This window comes from Cinclus cinclus, chromosome 17 (genome assembly GCF_963662255.1).
Source record: "Cinclus cinclus chromosome 17, bCinCin1.1, whole genome shotgun sequence".
In the NCBI taxonomy this organism is placed as follows: Eukaryota; Metazoa; Chordata; class Aves; order Passeriformes; family Cinclidae; genus Cinclus; species Cinclus cinclus.
In genome coordinates this window covers 6,788,729-6,809,056 of record NC_085062.1, presented here as the reverse complement: position 1 = coordinate 6,809,056, position 20,328 = coordinate 6,788,729, and the positions used below count along the sequence as shown (strand labels likewise).

General features: G+C 44.3%; 1 protein-coding gene across 2 annotated transcripts in view; it reads right to left on the bottom strand.

Annotated features, from left to right (window-relative positions):
- Positions 1-1,190: 1,190 nt before the first annotated feature.
- FBRSL1 (fibrosin like 1) overlaps positions 1,191-20,328 on the bottom strand; it is a 503,248-nt gene continuing 484,110 nt past the window's right edge. The window contains exons 11-20 of one of the 2 annotated variants that reach the window (XM_062504442.1): positions 19,564-19,614; positions 18,539-18,634; positions 15,095-15,166; positions 14,508-14,546; positions 13,593-13,664; positions 12,242-12,374; positions 9,018-9,095; positions 7,491-7,574; positions 6,254-6,488; positions 1,191-4,229 (exon numbers count right to left, since the gene is read on the bottom strand). In XM_062504442.1, the coding sequence (XP_062360426.1) occupies positions 2,996-4,229; positions 6,254-6,488; positions 7,491-7,574; positions 9,018-9,095; positions 12,242-12,374; positions 13,593-13,664; positions 14,508-14,546; positions 15,095-15,166; positions 18,539-18,634; positions 19,564-19,614 (2,094 nt within the window). In that variant the 3' untranslated portion in view covers positions 1,191-2,995. The remainder of the gene's footprint in view (positions 4,230-6,253; positions 6,489-7,490; positions 7,575-9,017; positions 9,096-12,241; positions 12,375-13,592; positions 13,665-14,507; positions 14,547-15,094; positions 15,167-18,538; positions 18,635-19,563; positions 19,615-20,328) is intronic. The other variant, XM_062504443.1, reaches the window with a different exon arrangement.

The following is a 20,328-nucleotide window of genomic DNA, read 5'->3' as shown; positions in this document are numbered from 1 at the left end:
ACTGCATAATTCCACAGGAATCCCACTGTAGTGCAGCATTATTGATGGGTCATCCTCCGAAGGCGTGAGAGCAAAGCCTCCTAATACAGTAAATGGCAAACCACTGATTTCCTTTTAATATTCAGACCACCACAACATCAGTCATGATGAATTCTTCTGGCACCAGAGTGGCTGCAATAAGCAATCCTTCAGGAATGCCAGGGGAGCATGGCATTGATTTAATGCTCACTTTTAAGCCATACACAGACCAAATGCTTCCAGAGGGTATGGCCCATTTTTGCATTTTTGTCCCTGAAGTTCGCAGCAACAACCTCCTTGCTCACACATACCTGCATTAGGAACGTGCAGCTATGGATTCTAACAAATGTTAGGGGGGATAATTTATGCAGGTCCATGTCCGAGATGGTGTCAAACAAGACCCCATGTTGGACACTGGCACCAGGAGAATTACAACCCCCCTGAGCCAGCATTATGAATCTTTATGCTGAGTTCAACACGCTTTTCACATCCACCATGTGTTCTACGTTCCTCCAATTTCAGCTGGGAGAGCAGGTGCTGATTTTTAATGCCTATTTTGTTTTAAGCCTCCTTTCATCAGATTAAGGACCCTGCTATTTTATTTCATTTTATTTTTCCACGCTCAGTAATTTAGTCACACGCAAACTTAAACCCAGAAGCTGTTTTAGGCTGCTAAAGCACCGCCGCCCAGCGCTGCCTCCGAGGGGCTCGGGGCACGGCTCCATCCCCCAAGGATGGAAAGGCTGGGGAAGCAAAGGGCAGCGCTGCAGGCGATGGCCTTCCCGTGCTGGTGCTGCAGAGGGTCCCTCCATACTGAGCTGCTGCACACAGGCCGTGCTTCCTTCGCTGTCCTTCCTTCCCCCGGCAGGAGATGCTGGATGAGCCCCCGGGGCGCAGAGCCCCGGGTGCCCCCAGGCTGTGGGGTGGAGATGTGGCAGGGCTGGGGGCACCGCTCTCCTCCCCAAACCCCCAAATCCCGACCTGCAGAGCGTGCCATGGGCCGTGTTCCTTCTGCTGGGAGGGATTCACAGGCAGAAGCAAATCCCTGTCCCAGCTCCAGCCCCTTCCACCAGCTGCCTCCTCCCAGCCGTCAATAAACCATTAGCCTCGAGTCAACAGCGCTGGCTACGACACACAAACACTCAACTGCCTTTTTCATCCAAAATCAATGTTGTATTTATCTTCATTGATCTACAAGGAAACTGAATGTTTAAAATTACAGGGGGTGCAGGGGGGAGGACGGGGAGGGGGGGGAAACAAGAGTTACAGAGCCAAGAAAATAGTAGCGGATGGCTGAATTAACTAGAGAGAAAAAGCCCAGGATATATAAAACATGGACACTGAAAAATAAAATAAGGGAAGGGGGGATGGTACAGCAAGTAAAACATGGCAAAATTTACATATGGATGAAAAGTAAAATTGGAAATAAAAAATAAATCATGCCAAAAAGCAGTTCAAGGCAGAACCACACTGAAACAAACATTTGCTTATGGTCTTCATGTACTATAGATAATATATCAGAATTTCTTTTTTTTTTAATCAACCATTAGACTTTTTTTTTTTTTTGCACTCCTAAAATTCTACTTTGTCTTGTATACAGATTCCAATAAGAACACTGCACAATTAGCACAAGGGGTCCACGGAAAATTGTCCTTGCTTGCCAGCGATCCTGCCCACAACACAAAAAAAGAGGAAAAAAAAAAGGAAAAAAAAATAAGGAAAGGGTCTGCCGCATGGTACTGTGCCAGTTCCATCTGCTTTTGCCAGCTTGAAAAGTCGGAAACCAAAATTCCCTTCCAGGAGCGTGTGTTTCTCTTTCCTTGACGAACTGTCCCTTGTGTTTGTACAAAAAAATTCAGTCTCTCCTTTTTTTTTTTTTTTTTTTTTTTTTGTTAAACACAAGCATCCTTCTTCCTGTTCACATGCCATTGCCATTCTGTCTCCAGAGTTGCGAGTTAGTTGTTTTTGGGTTGTTTTTTTAATTTTTTTTTTTTTAAAACCTTCCTCCCCCCAACATCCACTAAGACCTGCCTCCGAGTTCTTGCATAGTTGAAGTATATATGCCGTACTGAGCTTTCTGAGTGTGAATTTCTGACTGTGACAAGAGTATGAGTTGTAACCATGTTAACAAATAACCAGAGTGGTTCTAGAAACCATTTTTATAAAGTCTACCTATGTTAAGAATTTAATATTGGTGTACATTTATATTAACAGAATATTTACAGTTTGTTTTCTTTTTTTTTTTTTTGTTTAAAACAAGAAGTCAAAAAAAATTCCTCTTAAATTTCTGCATAATATAATAAGGCAAAAAACAAACAGTTTTGTACATTATTATTATTATTAATATTTTAATATATATCTGTAACTTCGGTTCCAAAGTACCAAGGTAAGTGATCAATTGGCCTCAGAAGGGAACCTCACAGTGGACTGTAAAACTACAGTATTTCCATAAATAATACTTTTAAGAAACCCTGGGTATTTTTTTCTTAAGGATCTGAGGCCTTTAAAATGCAAATTTAACTAAAAACAAAAGCAAAATTTCTTCTTTTTTAAGTGAATAAAGAGCACAAAATTAAAAAAAATACAAATCCATTAAAAATGTTTCTCACATTTGGGAAAAAATGTACAAACTTGATATTCTTAACTCCTTTTTTTTTTTTTTTTTTTTTTTTTTAGCACAGAAACAAAAAACAAAACCAAAAATCAATACCTATATATTAAATTCCCATTCTCAGCAATCTTCTTGTTGGAAAGTCCCCAACCCCGTTATTTATGGAAATGTGCTTAACTTCTACAAATTTTACATTAAAAAAAAAGTTTACAGCAGTGCATTTTGTAAAAGGTTTGTCGTTTTCTTTTTTTGTTGTTTTTTTTTTTCTTTCCTGTTTGTGTTTTTTTTGTTGTTGTTGTTGCTGTTTGTTTGTTTGCTTGCTTGCTTGTTTTATATACAGGTGAGTTTCAAATTCAATGTTGGGGACTATCGTGCCTCTACTTCTTTGGGGTTCCTAGAGGGGGAGTAGTCCCTGGACTCTGAGTTTGTGAGTGGAGTAGTCCTGCGAGGGGAGGCAGGTCTGGTGCTGCTGGCTGGTACGAGAGGCGGCGGCGCGCTCAGTGCTGCGGTCGGCGGGTTCCTGTTCAAAATCCCGTTGTGCATGGCAGTGGATGGACTCAGTCTGGGGTAATGCATCCCGCTCAAATGAGGCATGAAGGATGGCACGTGTGCCAGGTGGCTTTCGATGGGGGACGAGTGCAAGTGGTGCATTCTGGCACGCTCAAGTTCTTCCCGTAAGTGCAAGCGCTCGCGCTCCTCCACTTGCCGCAACCGCTCCTGCTCTCGGCGGGCTTCCAGAAGGTTCTCGTGGTTGTAGTCGTGTGGTTCCCGGTCTCTGTAGGAACGCTCGTGGTCATAAAAGCCAGAGGTGGTAGGAAACCTATGGATAGGATCTGTCCGGAGCTGGAAGTCCATTCGACGGTGCAGGTCTAAGCTCCGGTAGGCGTCGCGCAACGGGTCCCTCATCGGGTCCCAGGAAAATCCGGGATGCGGCAGCCTCTCTCTTCCTGACAAAGGGTTCATGCCTATGAGTGGGGTCATCATCCTGCTGCGGTCCAGGACATTCATGTTGTTCATCTGGTGCACGCTGCCCATGGAGATGGGCATGGAGGCAGCCATCGAGTGAGGCAACGATAATCCATGGAGAGTGGGCGGCGGGGGATGCTCCACTGACCGGGAGTGCTGGGAAGGCTCAGACCCAACCACTAGCACATCACTGTCTTCCTTCCTCTCCTCCTTGACTTTGATGTCATTCTTAATCTTCTGGAGGTCGCTGGGAAGCTCTGTCTTTCTCTCCATGTCCTTGCTCATTAGATTGGTAAGCTTCAGGCTCTCACTTAGTGCAGGTTTGCTGTATGGGGATACAGACTGGATTACTGGCTTTGTGTTGTCCTCAGAGGGTCTCTTATCATGGCTTGGAGTTTCCTTCACTGGGGAACGGCTCTCTTTGATCTTGTGTTCCGCTACGGGCGGCTCTCTCAGCCGGTCAGGGTGCTCTCGCTCGGGCTCCTTGGACCTCTCCCTGTCCCCGAGGCTGACCTGCCTGATGGGATCACTGGAGCTCTGGCTGTTGCTGCGGATGAGATTGCTGATCTGGTGTGTCACTGGGGCTGATGCCGGCGAGGATCTGTTCGAATGCCTGTTTTTATCCATGAGGTCTCTGTAAAAAGACAGCAGGTACATCCTTGGTTACGTGTGACAAACACACCCGTGATGCTGGGCATGCACAGTGCTGTGCCCAGTTGTACACTTTGAAACTGCTCTACAAAAAATAGAAAGCTCTTTGGAAAGCTCTGCAGATATCAGCTACAGCTGTGATGCTATGCTAAGAGATATGCACTAGCTGCCTTTACATACTTCAAAGACAAAAATGTTAAACGTTCACAAATGTAGGACTAAACTGGGGATGTGGCTGGAAGGATACTATTTCACCCTCAGACCATTTCACTGAGAAATGTAGGGAAAGAAGAATTCTAGACAGCTTATTTTTATTTTAAAAAAGCTTATTGTGTGTTCATGTTCATGTTCATGCCAGACAACGACCATCTCAGCTGTAAAACTCGGGTTCCTTTTCTAAAACACCAACCCAGGCACACAAAATAGAAGCGTACAGAAATGTATGCAGGTCCTTCCCCAAGTCAGCCTCACTGACTGGAAGGAGCCATAAGGTGAAGCTGGTTTTCCTATGGAACTGCAAGACTTTTTGTTGCAGGTAAGCCAGCTGCTTCAGGAGAAACATTCTTGAACTGGCCATGAAACTGAGCAACTGAGCTGTGTTTCAAGAGGACCTGGTGTGATAAACAAGGGGTCTGATGACAACATCCATGGTTTAGAAAGACAGGCACAAAGGTTTACATTTCCAGTTGCAACTCTGCCTCTGAGCAAGCCAATTAGTCACAGTTAATCCCACCTTTTTAACAGGGGAATAAATAATGCTCACCTTCTGAAAGCTCTTTGCTCTGAAGGAGAAACACTTTAAATGCAAAATATGATCATGTTACTGAGAGAACTGCATTATGCAGCTGAGAGGCTCGCTGAGCCTAAGTTTTAAGTTGTGTTTGTTTTTGAGAGCTCTAAGACCTGAGTGCTGAAAGTGGGAGGTGTTTTTGGGAGTTGTGTAAATGTTTATCCCTTATGATTACATTTGCTAACTCAGCTTTCTACCTCTGTGGTAGTTCTGATTGCTGGTCAAGGATGTGGTTTATTAAAACCATGGCCAAGCAGGGATACTGGGGACAGCTTAAGCAAAATTAATAGAAGTGTAGTAGAGCTGTTAACCCCTGTGTGAACACTCTTGAGAGTAAAGTAACCTTGGTTTTCAAAAGAATTCCACTAGAGCCAAGAAGGGACACCTTCCTTACCTGAACGAAATCTGTGCAAGGATGTTAGACAATTTAACATGCAAAGCAAGAAGATTTTCAGCCTATTGCTTCCATTATAATCTTGTTCACAGGTACTGCCTGAAGGTCTTATAAAAGGCACTCCAGCAAACTAAACCCCCATCACCAGTCAAGCACACACATCTAAGACTTGCAAGCTGTTACTGCCTACAAAGAAGTAGCCTGTTGGAGACAACTGGGCTCTGAAATATAAAGGGCTTCACAGCTTCAAAATCATACAACTGGGAGCTAATGAAGTAACTATAGCCCAGGTGATACAGGCCTGTCATCATTAATAAGGGTTTGCCCACAATGCAATTTTTTGAAATCAGTTTTGCTAATGGATTTATGCACACTGCTCCAGATAGGAGGCAGGACAGGCATTTGCATTTTTATCTCGTTAATGTCCAGCTAACATTTGAATTCATCAGCATATCTGTACATAAATGAGAACTATGACTGTCTCCAAAGGACCCATCACAGTTTCAGAATACACAGTAATGCTAAAGCAGCTGCACTGAAAACAACCTTAAATTTTCAGTACACTGAAAACACAGCAACACACTCAATTCCTCAGCCTGGTGCATTTTGTTAACTGACTAGCAGGGACTGGGTTACCCTATTTCCACAGAAAACAAGTCCTAAAAGGCAAAGGGGAATGTTTTTGGTGTTGCTAGTACTTGTGCTTATCTGAGGAAAAGGCCTATCAGCTGCTTTAAGGATCAGCAACATTTTAGGGAAAACAGAAAAAATATAGAGGAAAAATAGACCCAGGAGGAAATGGTCAGAAGGCCACAGTGCTCACCTCTCTTTGTCTCTGTCGTCCTTGCTCAGAGAAAGGTCCCTCTTCTCGGGCTCCCGCTCTCTGTCCCTGTCATGGTTTGTCACCGAGGAGCTTCGCTCCGAATCCGAGGGCTTGGGCCACTGTGGAGGTGTTGGGAAGGACGGCGGGGTCCGGTGGAGTCTATTCCATGGCTCATGGGGGTTATTGAAATTCTGCAGGTTTGGGCCATCTTTGTGAGTAAAAATGTTGTTGTGAGCTAGAATAATGGCAGGGGGGGGAAGAGTTAAAAGTAATCCAGAGCAAATCATGAGACAGACATTTTTCACAATATTCGTCACAACCAGCCTGTTCTTTTAAGGCTTTTTAATGGTGAGGGGGAGCTACTAGTGAGTGGACACAGATAATTCCAACACGGGTGTAAGATCCACCAGCTCTTTTAAGAATGTTGTTGGAAGAAGCTTTATACATTTCAATAACTCAGAGACTACTGAAAATCCCCAGCTTCTCTTCTCCCCCCACCCCAGGCAAGGGCTCCAGCACAAAAGCAGTATTTTTCCTCAGCTCCTCTCTCTGGCAGAATCTTTAATTTGTGGGTAGTTACAAGCAATCAGCTGCCTGCAGCTGAGGCTTCAGGGACTTTTTTGTTGAAGAACCCAGACTATTTGGTGGTATGTGTGTGTGTGTATAAACACAGAGCTTGGCTGTAGGCTTTTCAGAACAGTCACTCGATTTTCCTCCATCCATCTTCAGCTGATTCCTGTTACACCATGAGATGCACAAGCATGCTCTCTTATGTGTGGCTCTCAAGCATGTTTCACCTACAGGTAACATGTTTTTAAAGCAGAATTATTTTATACAGGTAATTTAAACTTCAGCCAACGGTTACAGAGGAAGACTACATGAATTAGAAGAAGTATCAATAGCTGCTCCACTGAGCATCTTCGCTGGTGAAGGGTGTTACTTTAGGTGCCCACAGGGTCCCAGAGCTCGGTGGGGTTTTGCAGCTCCAGTGTCTCTCTGAGCACACAAGGTACCAGCCCTCAGCAGTGAGGAGGCACAGAGCACAGCTACTGATCTCTGTGACATGCACAAAAGCTCCCACCGCAGAGACCTGGAAATCTTAGGTGCAGTGTTTTCAGATAGGAGAATGGAGGTTAGGAATTAAACTTCTTTAAAAACTACCACCAGCTGCTGTAAATATTAGCATGTGGCTTTTCTGGAAGGGATGTTTGTCTGCAGTAACCCAGCCAGTACTTACTCAGAGCATGACTGCCTAATCCTCCAAAGGCATTGCTGCCTAAGTTCCCAAGGCCGCTGAAGGTGCTTGACCTGCTAAATGGATCTGGAAAGGCAAACAGGGATTTAGCAGGCATTTAGCCAAGAATGTTGGAGAATGAAACAGACCCCTCCCCTTCTTAACGGTTTGAATCCAAGTAGGATTAGGCCAGACTTTAAGCTGATCCTTCTCATTGCAAGGTTCTTTGCACAGAAAATTCCCATCATGTTAAAATGGAGAAGGGATTCAGTGCTCACTCTGCAAACAGGTGCTGTAACAAACTTTTGTATGTGAGTCAGAAGTGAGTTAGAAATGAAGGTCTAATAGCTGAAATTAGGGTGGCTGCTGAGCTATAACTCTCTTTCCTTATCAGTACTAATAGCAGAAACATTGTAATTGTCTTGAAAGAAGAATCTCAGCAGGCCCCTCGGCCAGCACTGAGGAGATGTCTGTCTCGTTTCTGCCCTTTTTTCCAGCAAAGGCACCCATCACCAGAAGAGGTTCCTCTCTGAGAGCACTTAGCCTGTCCCAGGTTTCCACACTCCAGAGACAGCTATGGGTTAAATCCTACCAGTGAACTAGTTTTCTTTCCTACTGGTCACCTCTAAACAACTCCTCCTCCTGCCCACTGGCTTTTTGACTGTCCCCTTTAAGCCCTTAACTTGCCATGCTACAGGAGGTAATGCTGCTCTCCACTTCCTCACAGATATCACATTTAAAATATCAAGGCAAATGGTACAAATAGATAGTATCTTTAAGCAAACAGCTATTTGCTTATTTACTTATTTTAAAATAGATCTTCTTGCCCTTCCTCTTTGATCTTAAGTGGCTGAGTGACTCGGTAGTGATAGTTAATTTTGACAGAATGTTCAGGAATTGATGTAAATCTGGGTATTTGCAAGAGGAAAAAAGTACTAGGTCATGTGGCATGCCACATTTACTGATTGGATGAATGTTACTAAAACATTAATCAACAGAGCTTGAACTTTAGTTGGCAATGAGCTGCTTGTGAGCTTCTAAAATGAGGAAATTTGACAAAATCAGGCTCTAGTTACTGCCAATTAGGAAACTGAAAGGCTGGCAAAATGTGCAGAACTTCTACTTGCCAGAAGTGTTCCCTGAACTCTTTTAAAGAACCTAGTCAAGACCTTTCATAGGAGGAAAATGGTACAGGAGGAGCCCATTTTAAGCTGAGGCTTGTCTGAGGTATCTTTGCATAAATTTCCCCCATTTCTTCAGGCACATTCAGGAGCACAGGCCTCTATAGGTCACAGTGTGGCTCCAGTGCAGTGTCCCAGCAGTGACAGATGTGACAGCTCTGCATTACCCTCTCCTTTGGGAGATAGTGAGGGGATGTGCTAGGAGCTGGCAGGGATGAGAAGCTGGCCAGCTTCTGGATCCTGAGGCAGTTTGAGCCTTTCCCTCCCCCAGTGCTACAGTGCAGGACCACACTGAGAGCCAGGAAGGGGGCAGAGGTAGAGAGATGAAGGCAGGGTTACTTACACTTACCTGCCAAGTGGTTTGTAGGCAGGAAGCTGCTGTGGTGAGGTGAGGGACCAAAAGGGGTGGTGGCTGGATGTGTTGCACCTGTGAGAACAAGGTCCTTTTTTAGTTCAGGGCAAGTGACTCCTTATACACACAGAGCTCCTGGCCATCCCATTCAAGAGCTGGATATAAAGGCCATATTTAGACAGCAAAGGCAGGGGAAGACCCCAAACCTCAGCCGAGGGAGCAACATGCTGGATTTCCCTGGGAGCCCTACCAAGGAGACTAACAGGGGACAAGGAGGCATGAGGAGACCTTGCACTGAGAGCTGCTGCTCACCTGGAGTAATGAGGAAGCCAAGCCCTTTGTCTGCCATTTTCAGTCACTGCTCCATGTTTACATTAAAAAGGGTCAGCCCAGGTTATGGGCCCAGACAGAAGGTGCTCGGAAGTGACTGATTAGAGTCTATATGAAACACCAGTTAATGACAGGCACACAGGGAACATCAATCATGCTTCTCCCATGAGAGCTCCAGCTACGCTCCAACATCTGCCTCTGCATCCACAGGCTCCCCTCCTGGTATTTTTTCCCTTTCCTAGACACTGCTCATTGCCATGGTGCCATGCTTCCTCATGGGAAAGAACACCACTGCTGAGAATGCTGGATTACACGAGGCTGAGGAGATGGGAAGGGGGTGAAACAAGCAGGTCTGCCCTGTATTTCAAGGTGGACCAGGCTCGTGCAGAAAACTCTGCTATCCTTTTGGAGCAGAAAATGAGAGATTTTCTTCCTTTGCAGGCAGGCATATGCGAATCTGAACGGACTTGCAACCTCAGTGTGAAAAGCACTGGCATCAACCTGTCACTGGGGTACTTGGTCAGCCCCTGACCTGGCCTTCCTTGGACACAGAGCCCACCCCCTGATAGTTGCTGTGAAACACACTCATGTCTCCAGACCATGAGCAAACTGTGAAACCTGAGGGGGAGACAGAACTCTGTGTCCCTCACCAGCCTGGGCACCTCAAACCTAAGCAGTCAGAAAATGAGTTGAAGAAACTTAAGAGAGACCATAGCAACGAGACCTATCTAGTACCTCTCTATAAACATCCTGACTGCTCCAATGCCTCAAGATAGATGGAGACTGTCATCTTTCTAATCCTTTAAGATTTCAGAAGGTGCATAATGGATGGGAGATTTCTTCAAAGGAGACGGCTTACAAACTCCACTACATGGGCTGATAATAAAAAATCCTCTGGAGAAAGCCAGGAGCAGCATTGCAGGCTGTCAGGCAGTTATTAAATAGACCGTCTGCCAGGCAGCCCAGCATCCGTCCTGGAGACAGGTGGCCCTAAGATAACTTATGTCTCCCCCAGTAACCAGGCAATGCAGCAGAACCAATGATTCACATCAATTGCACACGTGCTCAGTAAGGTGAAAAGAATGCCTCAGATATTCCTGAGTAAAAGATTTATTCCTCCACGTATTCCAGCTGCAGTGTTTGCTCACGCTGACAGCACTCTTTACATGGATTTACCGTGTGATGGCTCTTGTGATTAATATACTCACAGACAGGTTGTTGTAAGGTTGTTTCTCTCTACTGAAAGTTTTCTATTAGTTTGCCTTCTCTAATGTTTCTATTTCATACTGTTTTCCCTCTTGCTTTTCCGAATGAAAAGCAAGCCATGCTTGCATCTTTTAAGCAAAAAAACTCCAGATACCAACTGGACTGGTGCTTTTCTGCCTGTTTAGGGTAACTCTGTCCAGAATAGCCTTCAGTAGCAAAACGAGACATAAAACAAGATTTTTGTAATGACAACACAGGACAGACTGAGGACAGTGATATGGAAATATCAGCCACAGAAAAACAGCCAGAGATTTGTAAATAAGAAGTGCTTATGCATCCAGGTAGATGCAAATAAGTATCTTGGCCTTGTATTATCACAACACCTTTATAGAGACCAAAATACAGGGTAGCACCCTACAATGTAGAGCTGGTACCAGCAGTGATTATGTGTGGTAGAAATGTATATCTGATGCTTAAGAATTTCCATCCACAGATAGAGCAGGAAGACAGACTGAAGCATTGGTGGAGTTCCTGAGGGCTATTTAGCATCTGCATTTGAAACTCAATTCTCACAGAGATTTCAGTTCGACCGTCATCTGTTGCTTTTCTGTCATTTTTGGGACAGAGTTCAAAACTGTTCTAACGTCATTAATTTCAACAGGGTTGAACCAAGGCTGAATATGATCATGTCTGCATTGAGTTAGGGTGATTGTGCAATATTGCATCATAAAACAAGAGTAACATTAGGGATGAAAATTACATTATTTGCCAATTAATTACATCAAGAGCTAAGTTATGTCTCATCAACTGATCCAGCTCATTCAGAATGCAGACTTTGGCATCTCAAACACAGAGAGAAAATGTGAAGAAGTTGTGGGAGAAGTTAAGCTTGAGAATAAAAACATCATTTGGCATTTGGTAGACAGATGTCCACATGAATTCACACTGGCCTCCTAGACCAGAATGTGAGAGCTGCAGTCTCCCATGGTCAGAGCCATCAAGAACAACACAGTGAAGGTTACTGTCCTTTGCTAATTGCATGATTGTAATTACTTCTCCAACAGATTGGAAAACAATTGATCAGTATAAACCGTGTTTAATTCTTTGGGGCTTTTTGTAAATTCAATATATCATTTTAAGCCCCTTACTTTGCTGAACTTTGTAACACACAGGGGAATTTTCTATTTAAAAAACGAACACTTAACAAATACACCTTCTGTGATATTTTCAATGCTGTTATTGAAGTTTTCATTTTACAAAAAAACCTCTTGTTTTCAGAAAACAAACAGAAACGTGGTGAATGGAGGAGCTGAGAAGAATAATATAGCAAATATAAAAGCAAGAAAGAGTCTGGGGTGACTTCCAGTCCTGTGCAATGGAAACATTTTCAAGTGTTTTGTCAAAATTGCTTTTAAAAGATCACTCTATAGCCTATTAATCAGGCACATAAGAACCAGCTGCACAGACAGGACTGTGAGCCAACTGCTGCAGCTCAGTGATGTGCAGAGGATCCTGCACTGGAGGTGGTGGCAGAGCCCTGGTCACAGCAGTGTCTCTGCACCCCTTGAACCAATCTTGCTTCTATTTTTGAGGCACATGTAGCTGAAAAGACATGCATGACACACACTGGCTGTTTCTTAGGTGTGGGGTTTTTTTTTAATCAACAAGGAATGTTCTTCCCTTACCTGTGGTAGAAAACAGAGGCCTGGCAAGATCCTGTGGATAATGGAAGCCTGGAAACACTCCAGGGGCGGGAGGTCTGCTGAACAGGTCAAGTTTACCACCTATCTCAAGTTTGTGGGGATCCAGCTGCATTTGCTGTCAAATGATATAAAACCAGTCTCATTATATACTTCCTTTTCTTTATGGGAGAACAAGAGAGGGAGTTAAGGCTCATTCCTCCTTAGCCCTGCCGGGGAGCGTTAGGGAGAGTGATGGCGACGTCCCCGGCCAGGCAGTGCAGTCGTGGTCATGTCCTGCCAGGCTCTGCAGGGCCACCCCAGCCTGCAGCCTCTCAGCTGCCTGCCCCATCCCAGGGAAGGTCTGCAGGGAGCACACAGCCCCTCAGCACATGCTGGAGCAGGAACAGGACACACGAGTGCATGGTGCTCCAGGAGCAGTCTGCTCTCTCAGCCTGACAAAAACCACTCTGCAGGCACAAAGCTGCTGACAGGAGAGCTGGGTGATGGGCTCGTCTGTTCTGCCTCTCCAGTTTGAGAGATATGTGCCCAGACTATGCCTTTCCTGCAGCCAGGACAGCTCAGTGTGCAGGCAAGGGGCAAAGGGTGAAGGAAGCTATGAGGCTCCTCCAGAGACCATTTGTATCCTTGCCCTATAGAAGTGAGAACTGCACCTTAGTCAGAAGCCTATCAATAGCCCAAAGATTCTGTATTTGCTTATTAAAATACATGGGCATACACCCCTTTCAGAGGCACCAACTTAAGCAGAGAACAAAATGGGACAAAAAAACTACTGCAGGAGCTATGAAAAAATAAAATCTACATGAGTCCCTTTATCAGCTATTCTACCTGCCATAGGGAGCCTCAAGCCTGCAACAGCACCCCACGGTACTTACATCCTGTGACTTCTCGAGTGTTAAATCCCTTCCTGCTGCCCACCATCACAGCAGCACAGGAAGCCCCACAACCTCTAACACTGATGTTATCAATCTACTCTCCTGCTCTTTGCTCTGTAATGTTCTTCACTGCATCGGCCATTTCATTACCTCCTCCACAGGAGGCACTAATGCAGAAGGGAAGCGACATTAAACGTGCTTGCTTTGTAAAAATACTATTGACTTGGGGAAATTATTCTGCCCCTCACTTTCCTCCCCTCTTTCTGGCTACACACCTACCTCCTCTGCCCTCAGATAAACTTTACAGTTGCTACAATAAATGTTAAAGGAGTGTGAGTATTAGTTAATCAATACAGGCAAGCTTGAGAATCACCACAGTAACTGCTTCCTGCCCATTACTCACTCAAATACGAACTGTAAGCTAAAAGACTTGGCTTTGTTCCAGAAACCATCTGAATTACCTTTATCTTTTGCTGGTGATGGTAGATCTGCCAGGCGATCTGTACATGAACCGCACACCACTTCCCGGGTTTCTGCAGTGGAAAGCACAAGAATTTAGATTAATTTATACGTTAGCAATCTACATCAGATAGAACATTTCATTTCCCTTACTGTCAACCAGGCAGCTAAGCAATGAGGAAGGCTGATTACTAGAATGGCACAATGGGTGATCAACATTTGCTTCTGTACTGCAGCAGATGATATTTAAATTAAGAAGGAAACAGGAAGAATGTGGGATATCTTCCCCATCTCATGGACATCTGAGATCCTGCCTTGTTCATTCCCTCTTGCACTCCCCCCTTCCCAAATTGAAATGAATGGCAGCAAAGAACAGTATGCCATGCTTAAGAGAAAGCAACTAATGGCTGAGAGCTCTATTTCTGAAAGAAGCCCTGTTCATTCACCCCTGCTGCACTGCAGGCTAAGTCATGCGTGGTTATTATGGCTACTGGCTTTTGGGGAGGGAAAGAGTAGGGACAAACAATCCCTAGGATGAGCAGTGCCACAGCTGAACAAGTCCCTATTTTCAGCTGAGCTGCGGTATTCACTGTTCCACTGTTTATGTGGAACATCAGCACATTGACCTAAGCCACCCCGAATCTGTTCACTGGTGAATGTCTGCCCATGCTCACAGTCATTTATTTCTGTGACCCTCATTTCATACCCTGAACTACTAATGCACATAAATGGATGCAAACTAAGTCTGGGATTCAACCTACATGTTATTAATCAGAAGTGGCAGACAGCTAACTGACATTTTGCTTTAAGTAAAGGATGAGCATGAAATTTTCTACTGGACATGTTAAATTTCAAAAGCACATGCACAATATTCTAAGTGCCTGTGTATAAATATGTATATAAAATCCCCCACAAACCTTACTTACTCTTACTGGAGGCCTATAAGGGTCTGACACCTATGGAAAAAGCAGAAATAAAACAATCAGTCTTTCTAAATCTAGCCAATATACAGAAAGGTGGGGAACTTCCTTCCTCTGAACAAGTAAAAGCATTTAGAAAGCAATGTTCCAGGGAAGTCCCCTGTGACACGGGAAACCTAAAAGGCTTAAAGAAGGCTTAAAACTTCTCTTTCATTCCTTGAACCAAACTCAGCAGAATTTTATGATAAACAAAGCAGCTTCATGCCAGCAACTGAACAGTGCCAGTGCTTTTCTGAACCTTGTAATTATTCTGAAACAGAGCACATAAAACTACTCTTAAGCAATACTTAAAGGTAAGACACTGAAGGGGTTTCCTGCCCCATTTTCCTCTGACTTTTGAAAGAAGCCAGTACATCCCGTTGAATTCACGACTGGTGGAGATTACTGTCTCACCATAAAAAGACAACTTCTCACTGTCTAGAAGGCTAATTTGCTCACCAGCCTGCTCTCCTTTTATTATTAGCAACCCTGTGTTTACTGTAAACCCAGACAAGCTGAAAAGAAGTTTATATATTGTTGCCTACCCCTGGAGTCTTCTGCAGCAGCGTATGGTGGACTGTGCCTGGTCTACCTGCTACATCAATAGGGTTTGAAGTCTGAAAGACAAGAGGAGAGCGTGAACAATACTGTATCACACCAGTGGTACATTTAACATCTCTATCTGATGTTAACAGCGTTAATTAGTCCATGTTTGCACTGCACTTGGAACACGAATATTGCTACATTAGTGCTAAATGTTATCTCTTACTGACAGCCAACAGCATTTAACCACCAAGTCATTTATTATTATCGAGCAGCAGTAACAGTATTCCAGTGGCACCCCTAAGCCCCGCTGAGATCACACCCCTTTGTGCTGTGCATGTGCATGGGAAGAGACATCCCTGCCCCCCAAGCTTATTCTTTAGGCAGGAGGTAGGAGAGAGAACAAGGAGAAGTGGCCTGACTCCCTCCATTTTCCAGGCAGCAACCAGCACAGCAGTCAGGAACAGAATAACTCGAGCATCCCAGTCCCATATTCCACACACTGGACCACGGCCTCCTCTCTGACGGGGGCCAGGTAACACAATGCCTGAACCAGCAACAGTCCATCTATTTGCTTTGACAAGGCAAAACCAAGAAACCTTAGAAGGTGCTTGTGGGTCTTTTATAGCTTTGCATTGTTTACCCCATCATTTTCCAGCAAGAATTAAACACCTCATTGAATGAATCCCTGTTCCTCCTCCTCCTCTGGATCCCACCTGTTGTCCTGTCCTAGATGATCCCCAAGAACTCGTTCATCTCCTCACTCTGGCATCCATCCATCTCCCACTCCCAAGAGCAACTGCACCTGGTGCCTCTGCACAGCTGAGTGCAGAGGGGTTAAACCTCATTCCCCAAGAGATTATTTCACTCATGTTTTAGGTCCAATTATAGCAGATTTCAAACAGTACAAGGCATGAATATAATCCTGGGTGTGGGAGGCAAGGCAGGTTTTAGTTTGTCTAAGGCTACGTAACTTCCAGACTCATTAAAAAGCGAGTTCTCATGTGTGTGTAGGTAAGGTAAGTCAATGCACTCCCCAGGCAGATCAGAGCTCTCAGGGAAACCTTGACAGCTGAGGTAGATATAAGGTGGCAAATAAGTTACAGCTTTCATACAGGCAAGAGCTTTAAGATCACAACATGTTAATAGCATGGTGTCATCCTGTCCCTTTGTCCCCTGGAGAAAGATGTGAATGCTTCCTCTAGCAAAGTAAACTGAATACTTCTGACCTTTTCAAGTTCTTAGCTTGTGAGAAATGGCCTTCGGGAAACTCACTGAGAAATTTACCGTCAGCCTGGATTTATGTGCAGTGGACTCACATGCACAGCTGTAGGCAAATGACATGGGAAGGGGAAAAACAAAACCAAGATCTCTGCTTTGGAAAGCAAGAAGTGCAGGAGTCAGAGTGCCAAAGCCAAATCATCAGGTCTGTAGTGATTATGCAGGCTTTAATCAAACAGCTTGGGAGGGGAGAGACCATGGAAGAACGATGCAGTAACAGTGACTGGAGTGGCTTTGCCTGGAGTTCAGCTCTGCCTCCTTTGGGAAACTGGAAAGTAATGTGCCAAAGCAGCAGATCCATTTTTCAACCTATCCCTCTCTTTTTCAGATGTTAGATTGTATATAAATACTGTACTGTGCAGAGATTAAATGTCAGTGATTAACCATGGCACCAGAGTGAGACCTTGCACTGCCTAAACTCAAGCTAGCATGTGTTGTTTTTTTCTAAAATTAATTATAAGGTAGTTATAACAGCACCAGGAACTGCTTAAAAATGTAAAGGGTCTGTGCTCACTTTTTCTTTCTCTCTATGCAACTGCTCCTTGGCCTAATGGTATTTAACAATGAGATGGGATCTGTGAAGCTCTGTGGTGAAGATGGAAAGCAGAAGAAGGTGCCATTGGTATAGCAGCAGCTCCTCATGAACAAGAAGAGCCTTATGGCAAAACAGCCCTGGCTGCACATGAGCAAAATTTGTCCAATTCCACCTTATTCCTGCAGCTCCTTTTCTTGGAAAGTCAACTCTGCTGCTCAGGGTCTGTAGGGACTCCCTGTCATCCCTTGCAAGAATAACAACAATTAACACTGGCAGACAAACTCCATCAAGAGATGGCCAAGTTCTGTCCCTCTTGTTCCCCCCTGCTTCCATGAACTGCTCCTTCTCCAGGCCTGCAGCCACCACATACAGAACTGCCTCTGAACAAAGCCATGTTAGAGACTTTGTTATTTGTAATGTATCCCTAAAACAAAATAATGTCAAGGATTCAATGGGCACGGAGGAAATCCTCTGGCTTCCATTAAAAGCATTAAATTAAGGGGGAAGGTTGTAAAAGGCCCTATTTGCAGCAGCTGCTAATCACTGACTTCCACTGAGATCAGTGAGACTGCTGAGGGAGCACATCCCCCAGACCTGCCTGGTGTGGGCATGGAGATCACCTTCCAAATGCAAACAGAAATGGCCTGGCTACAGTGCTGGTCCTTCAAGCCTTCTTACACAGCAGCAGAGCTCTATGGAAATGCAGTTCAAGATAAGAAATTTCTAAAATCACAGCATGTAAGGAAGCTGAAAATGTCACCTTACAAATGGAGTACATGCTCCATTTTCAGACAAATGCTACATATACAATCCATTATTTCTTGTTTGGAGAGATTTAACAATTTTGCAACATTTAAAAATAGTTAATAAATAGAAAATGTCTGGGAGGGGGAAAAAGAAAGCAGTGCACATAACGGAATTTACCAAAAAATGGGGGTTATGATGGCAACATTTCCAAATGCCAATCAGTGCTAGTTGTAATGACATGTTACAGCTGCAGTGCACCTTTCAAACACATTATCTCAAAGAAGCTTGCAGGCATTAATCAACCCTTATCAAACCCACTACAAGATAACTTTATAGATGAGGAAGCTGAGGAACAGAAGGTTTAAGCGACTTGCCCAAGGTCAGACAGTGTTGGAGCTGGGAGTAAAAATTCAGCTCCTTCAAATTGCTCTACCCATTTCCAGCAGTCTCTCCCTATTGTTCCCACACTTGTGCCATCAAATTCTCATTGTTTTTTCTGGGAATAAACACAGTTTATCTTTTGCAATCTCAGACCATTAGATTTATAAAATGGTTTGGGACTCATTGGTCTATTATGAGCTGTAAATATTTCAATCAAAATAATGCACTTCACTGTATGCTTCTCCTCCAGTTTCAGCAGACCTCCCAAGTGAACCACTACATCCTTTCCAAGGAAGGATCTGCAGTGCCAAGAGAAAATTTCTGCTAAAGTGTTGGCTGCTTTGTGCAGAGAATGCTCACAGTTCTGCAGGGTGATCCTTTCTAACCCTGTGCTGCACTTCTGCTAGTTAAATCATGTGCTGCAAAATCACCAGAGACAAGACTCTGAACACAGTTTTTCTCCCAGCAAAAGAACAAAGCCTTCAGAAGAAGAAGTTTGTACCTTCGGTTGAAATGCTCCCTGAAGTGACCCAAAGGGACCTGAATGTGGAAGCATGGGTGGCATTCCAGGCATTGCTGGAGGATAGGTTGGAAAGAACTACAAAAGAAAAAGAGATGCTTATGTCACAGGATGACTTGAACAATAATGGAGGTAGGTGCCAAGCCTGGCACATACAAAAATAGTACTGTGCTGAACAAGTGCCACAGTGAAAATACACAATAAATTTGCTTTCAAAATTTTTAAGAGCAAAGCCAAAACTTGAAAAATGCACTCATCTGATAAATTTTCTAGATAGTGCTGAACAAGTGTGCCTTTAAAAATTGTGTACTATTGCAGGAAGCACAGAACATAATTTGGGATTTATGTTCACTTTCCATTAATTTTGCATTTTTCTGCTGTTGCAGAAAAAAAATCAATCCTGTTTTGAAATGTGACCTGCTTTAATTTTTAAAGCAAAAGGAACCACAAGATGCTGCACTGCACTCTAACCACAGGCAACATGCACACCACCTTGTAGTTGTGTAGGCTAGGTGAAATTTTGCTTAGGCCTCTCCTGAGCACACAGAGCAGTTTTACAAGTCCCAAAACATGTAGTTTTTTTGTGCTTTGGAGCAGTGGGGAGCACCAGGAAGAAACCACCAGTCTGCCTTACTCCTGTGACCTGAGCAAAACCTTGTGAAAGAGCCATGCACTCCAGGCTGCTGCACTGGGAGAAGCACCAGCTGCAAAGGTACTGCAATAACCACTGACTGAGCAATTCCTGCGCATTCCCTGCCATCCCAGGCACAGCGATACAGAGGCGCAGCAGCAAAAATGCAGGAGACAGAGAATTAAAAAAAAAAAAAAAAAAAAGAAAAAAAAAGAGTCCAAAGAAAACTTGGTACCTTAAAAACACAAAAATCAAGACAGAAAAAAAGAGCTTTAGAAATGAATGGATCAAAACACTACTCATCAATTGAAAACAAGCAAAAGAAGAGCAAGCAGAACTATTAACAGAGAAACCAACGAGAAAGGTGAGCACTCACGTTGGAATGTCGAAAGTAAGGGTTGTCTAATTTGGGAGCGTACTTGTCAAACTGGAAAGAAAAGAGAAAAAAAAAGGGAACAGGTGAGTTTGGTTTTGGCAGTAGCAGACACATCAGGGTCTCAACATAGACAAATAATCATGGCCCGTGTGTAAGCGTTTAATAGAGCAGAACTGACTGGTTATTCCATACTCGCTCATCGGGGACATGACTGATTCCCCCAGCCTAACACAGCTGGGCACTGCCAAGGCTCACTGCAGAACCCTGTCTCAGGCACTGCATGAACAGGCTCCTGCTCTGGGAAGAGAGCACTCCTGGTACTGCAGCACAGTGAAACACAGGGAAGTTCAGGTCCAGGTCCAGATCTGGGATCTGCTCCTGGATTGCTGAACTAGATCACTGACTAGCAGGTAAGAAACATTTTCCATTAGAGCCCAACACCTACGGTGGAGCAGCCAATACCCATTCCCAGTTTCCTGGGTTTCTGTAAGCACCAAAATTCTTTGGGAAAGGGCTGAATTACTTTAGATACACAAATATATTCCCCTTCCCCTGCAAAAAGGGGGAGTTCCCCAGAGAAAAGATGACTGTAAACGTTTTCCATTCCAGCATGGGGTTTTAACACCTCCATGTGTGTAGTCTGTGCCCTGTTTGTCCTGTACCATCTTGGAAGCAAACCCAAAGCACACACATATTGCATTTCTGAACAGTATGTACATTCTGCTGGGGAGGAGGGAACAGGGAAAAAGGTAGGGAAGGGAGCTG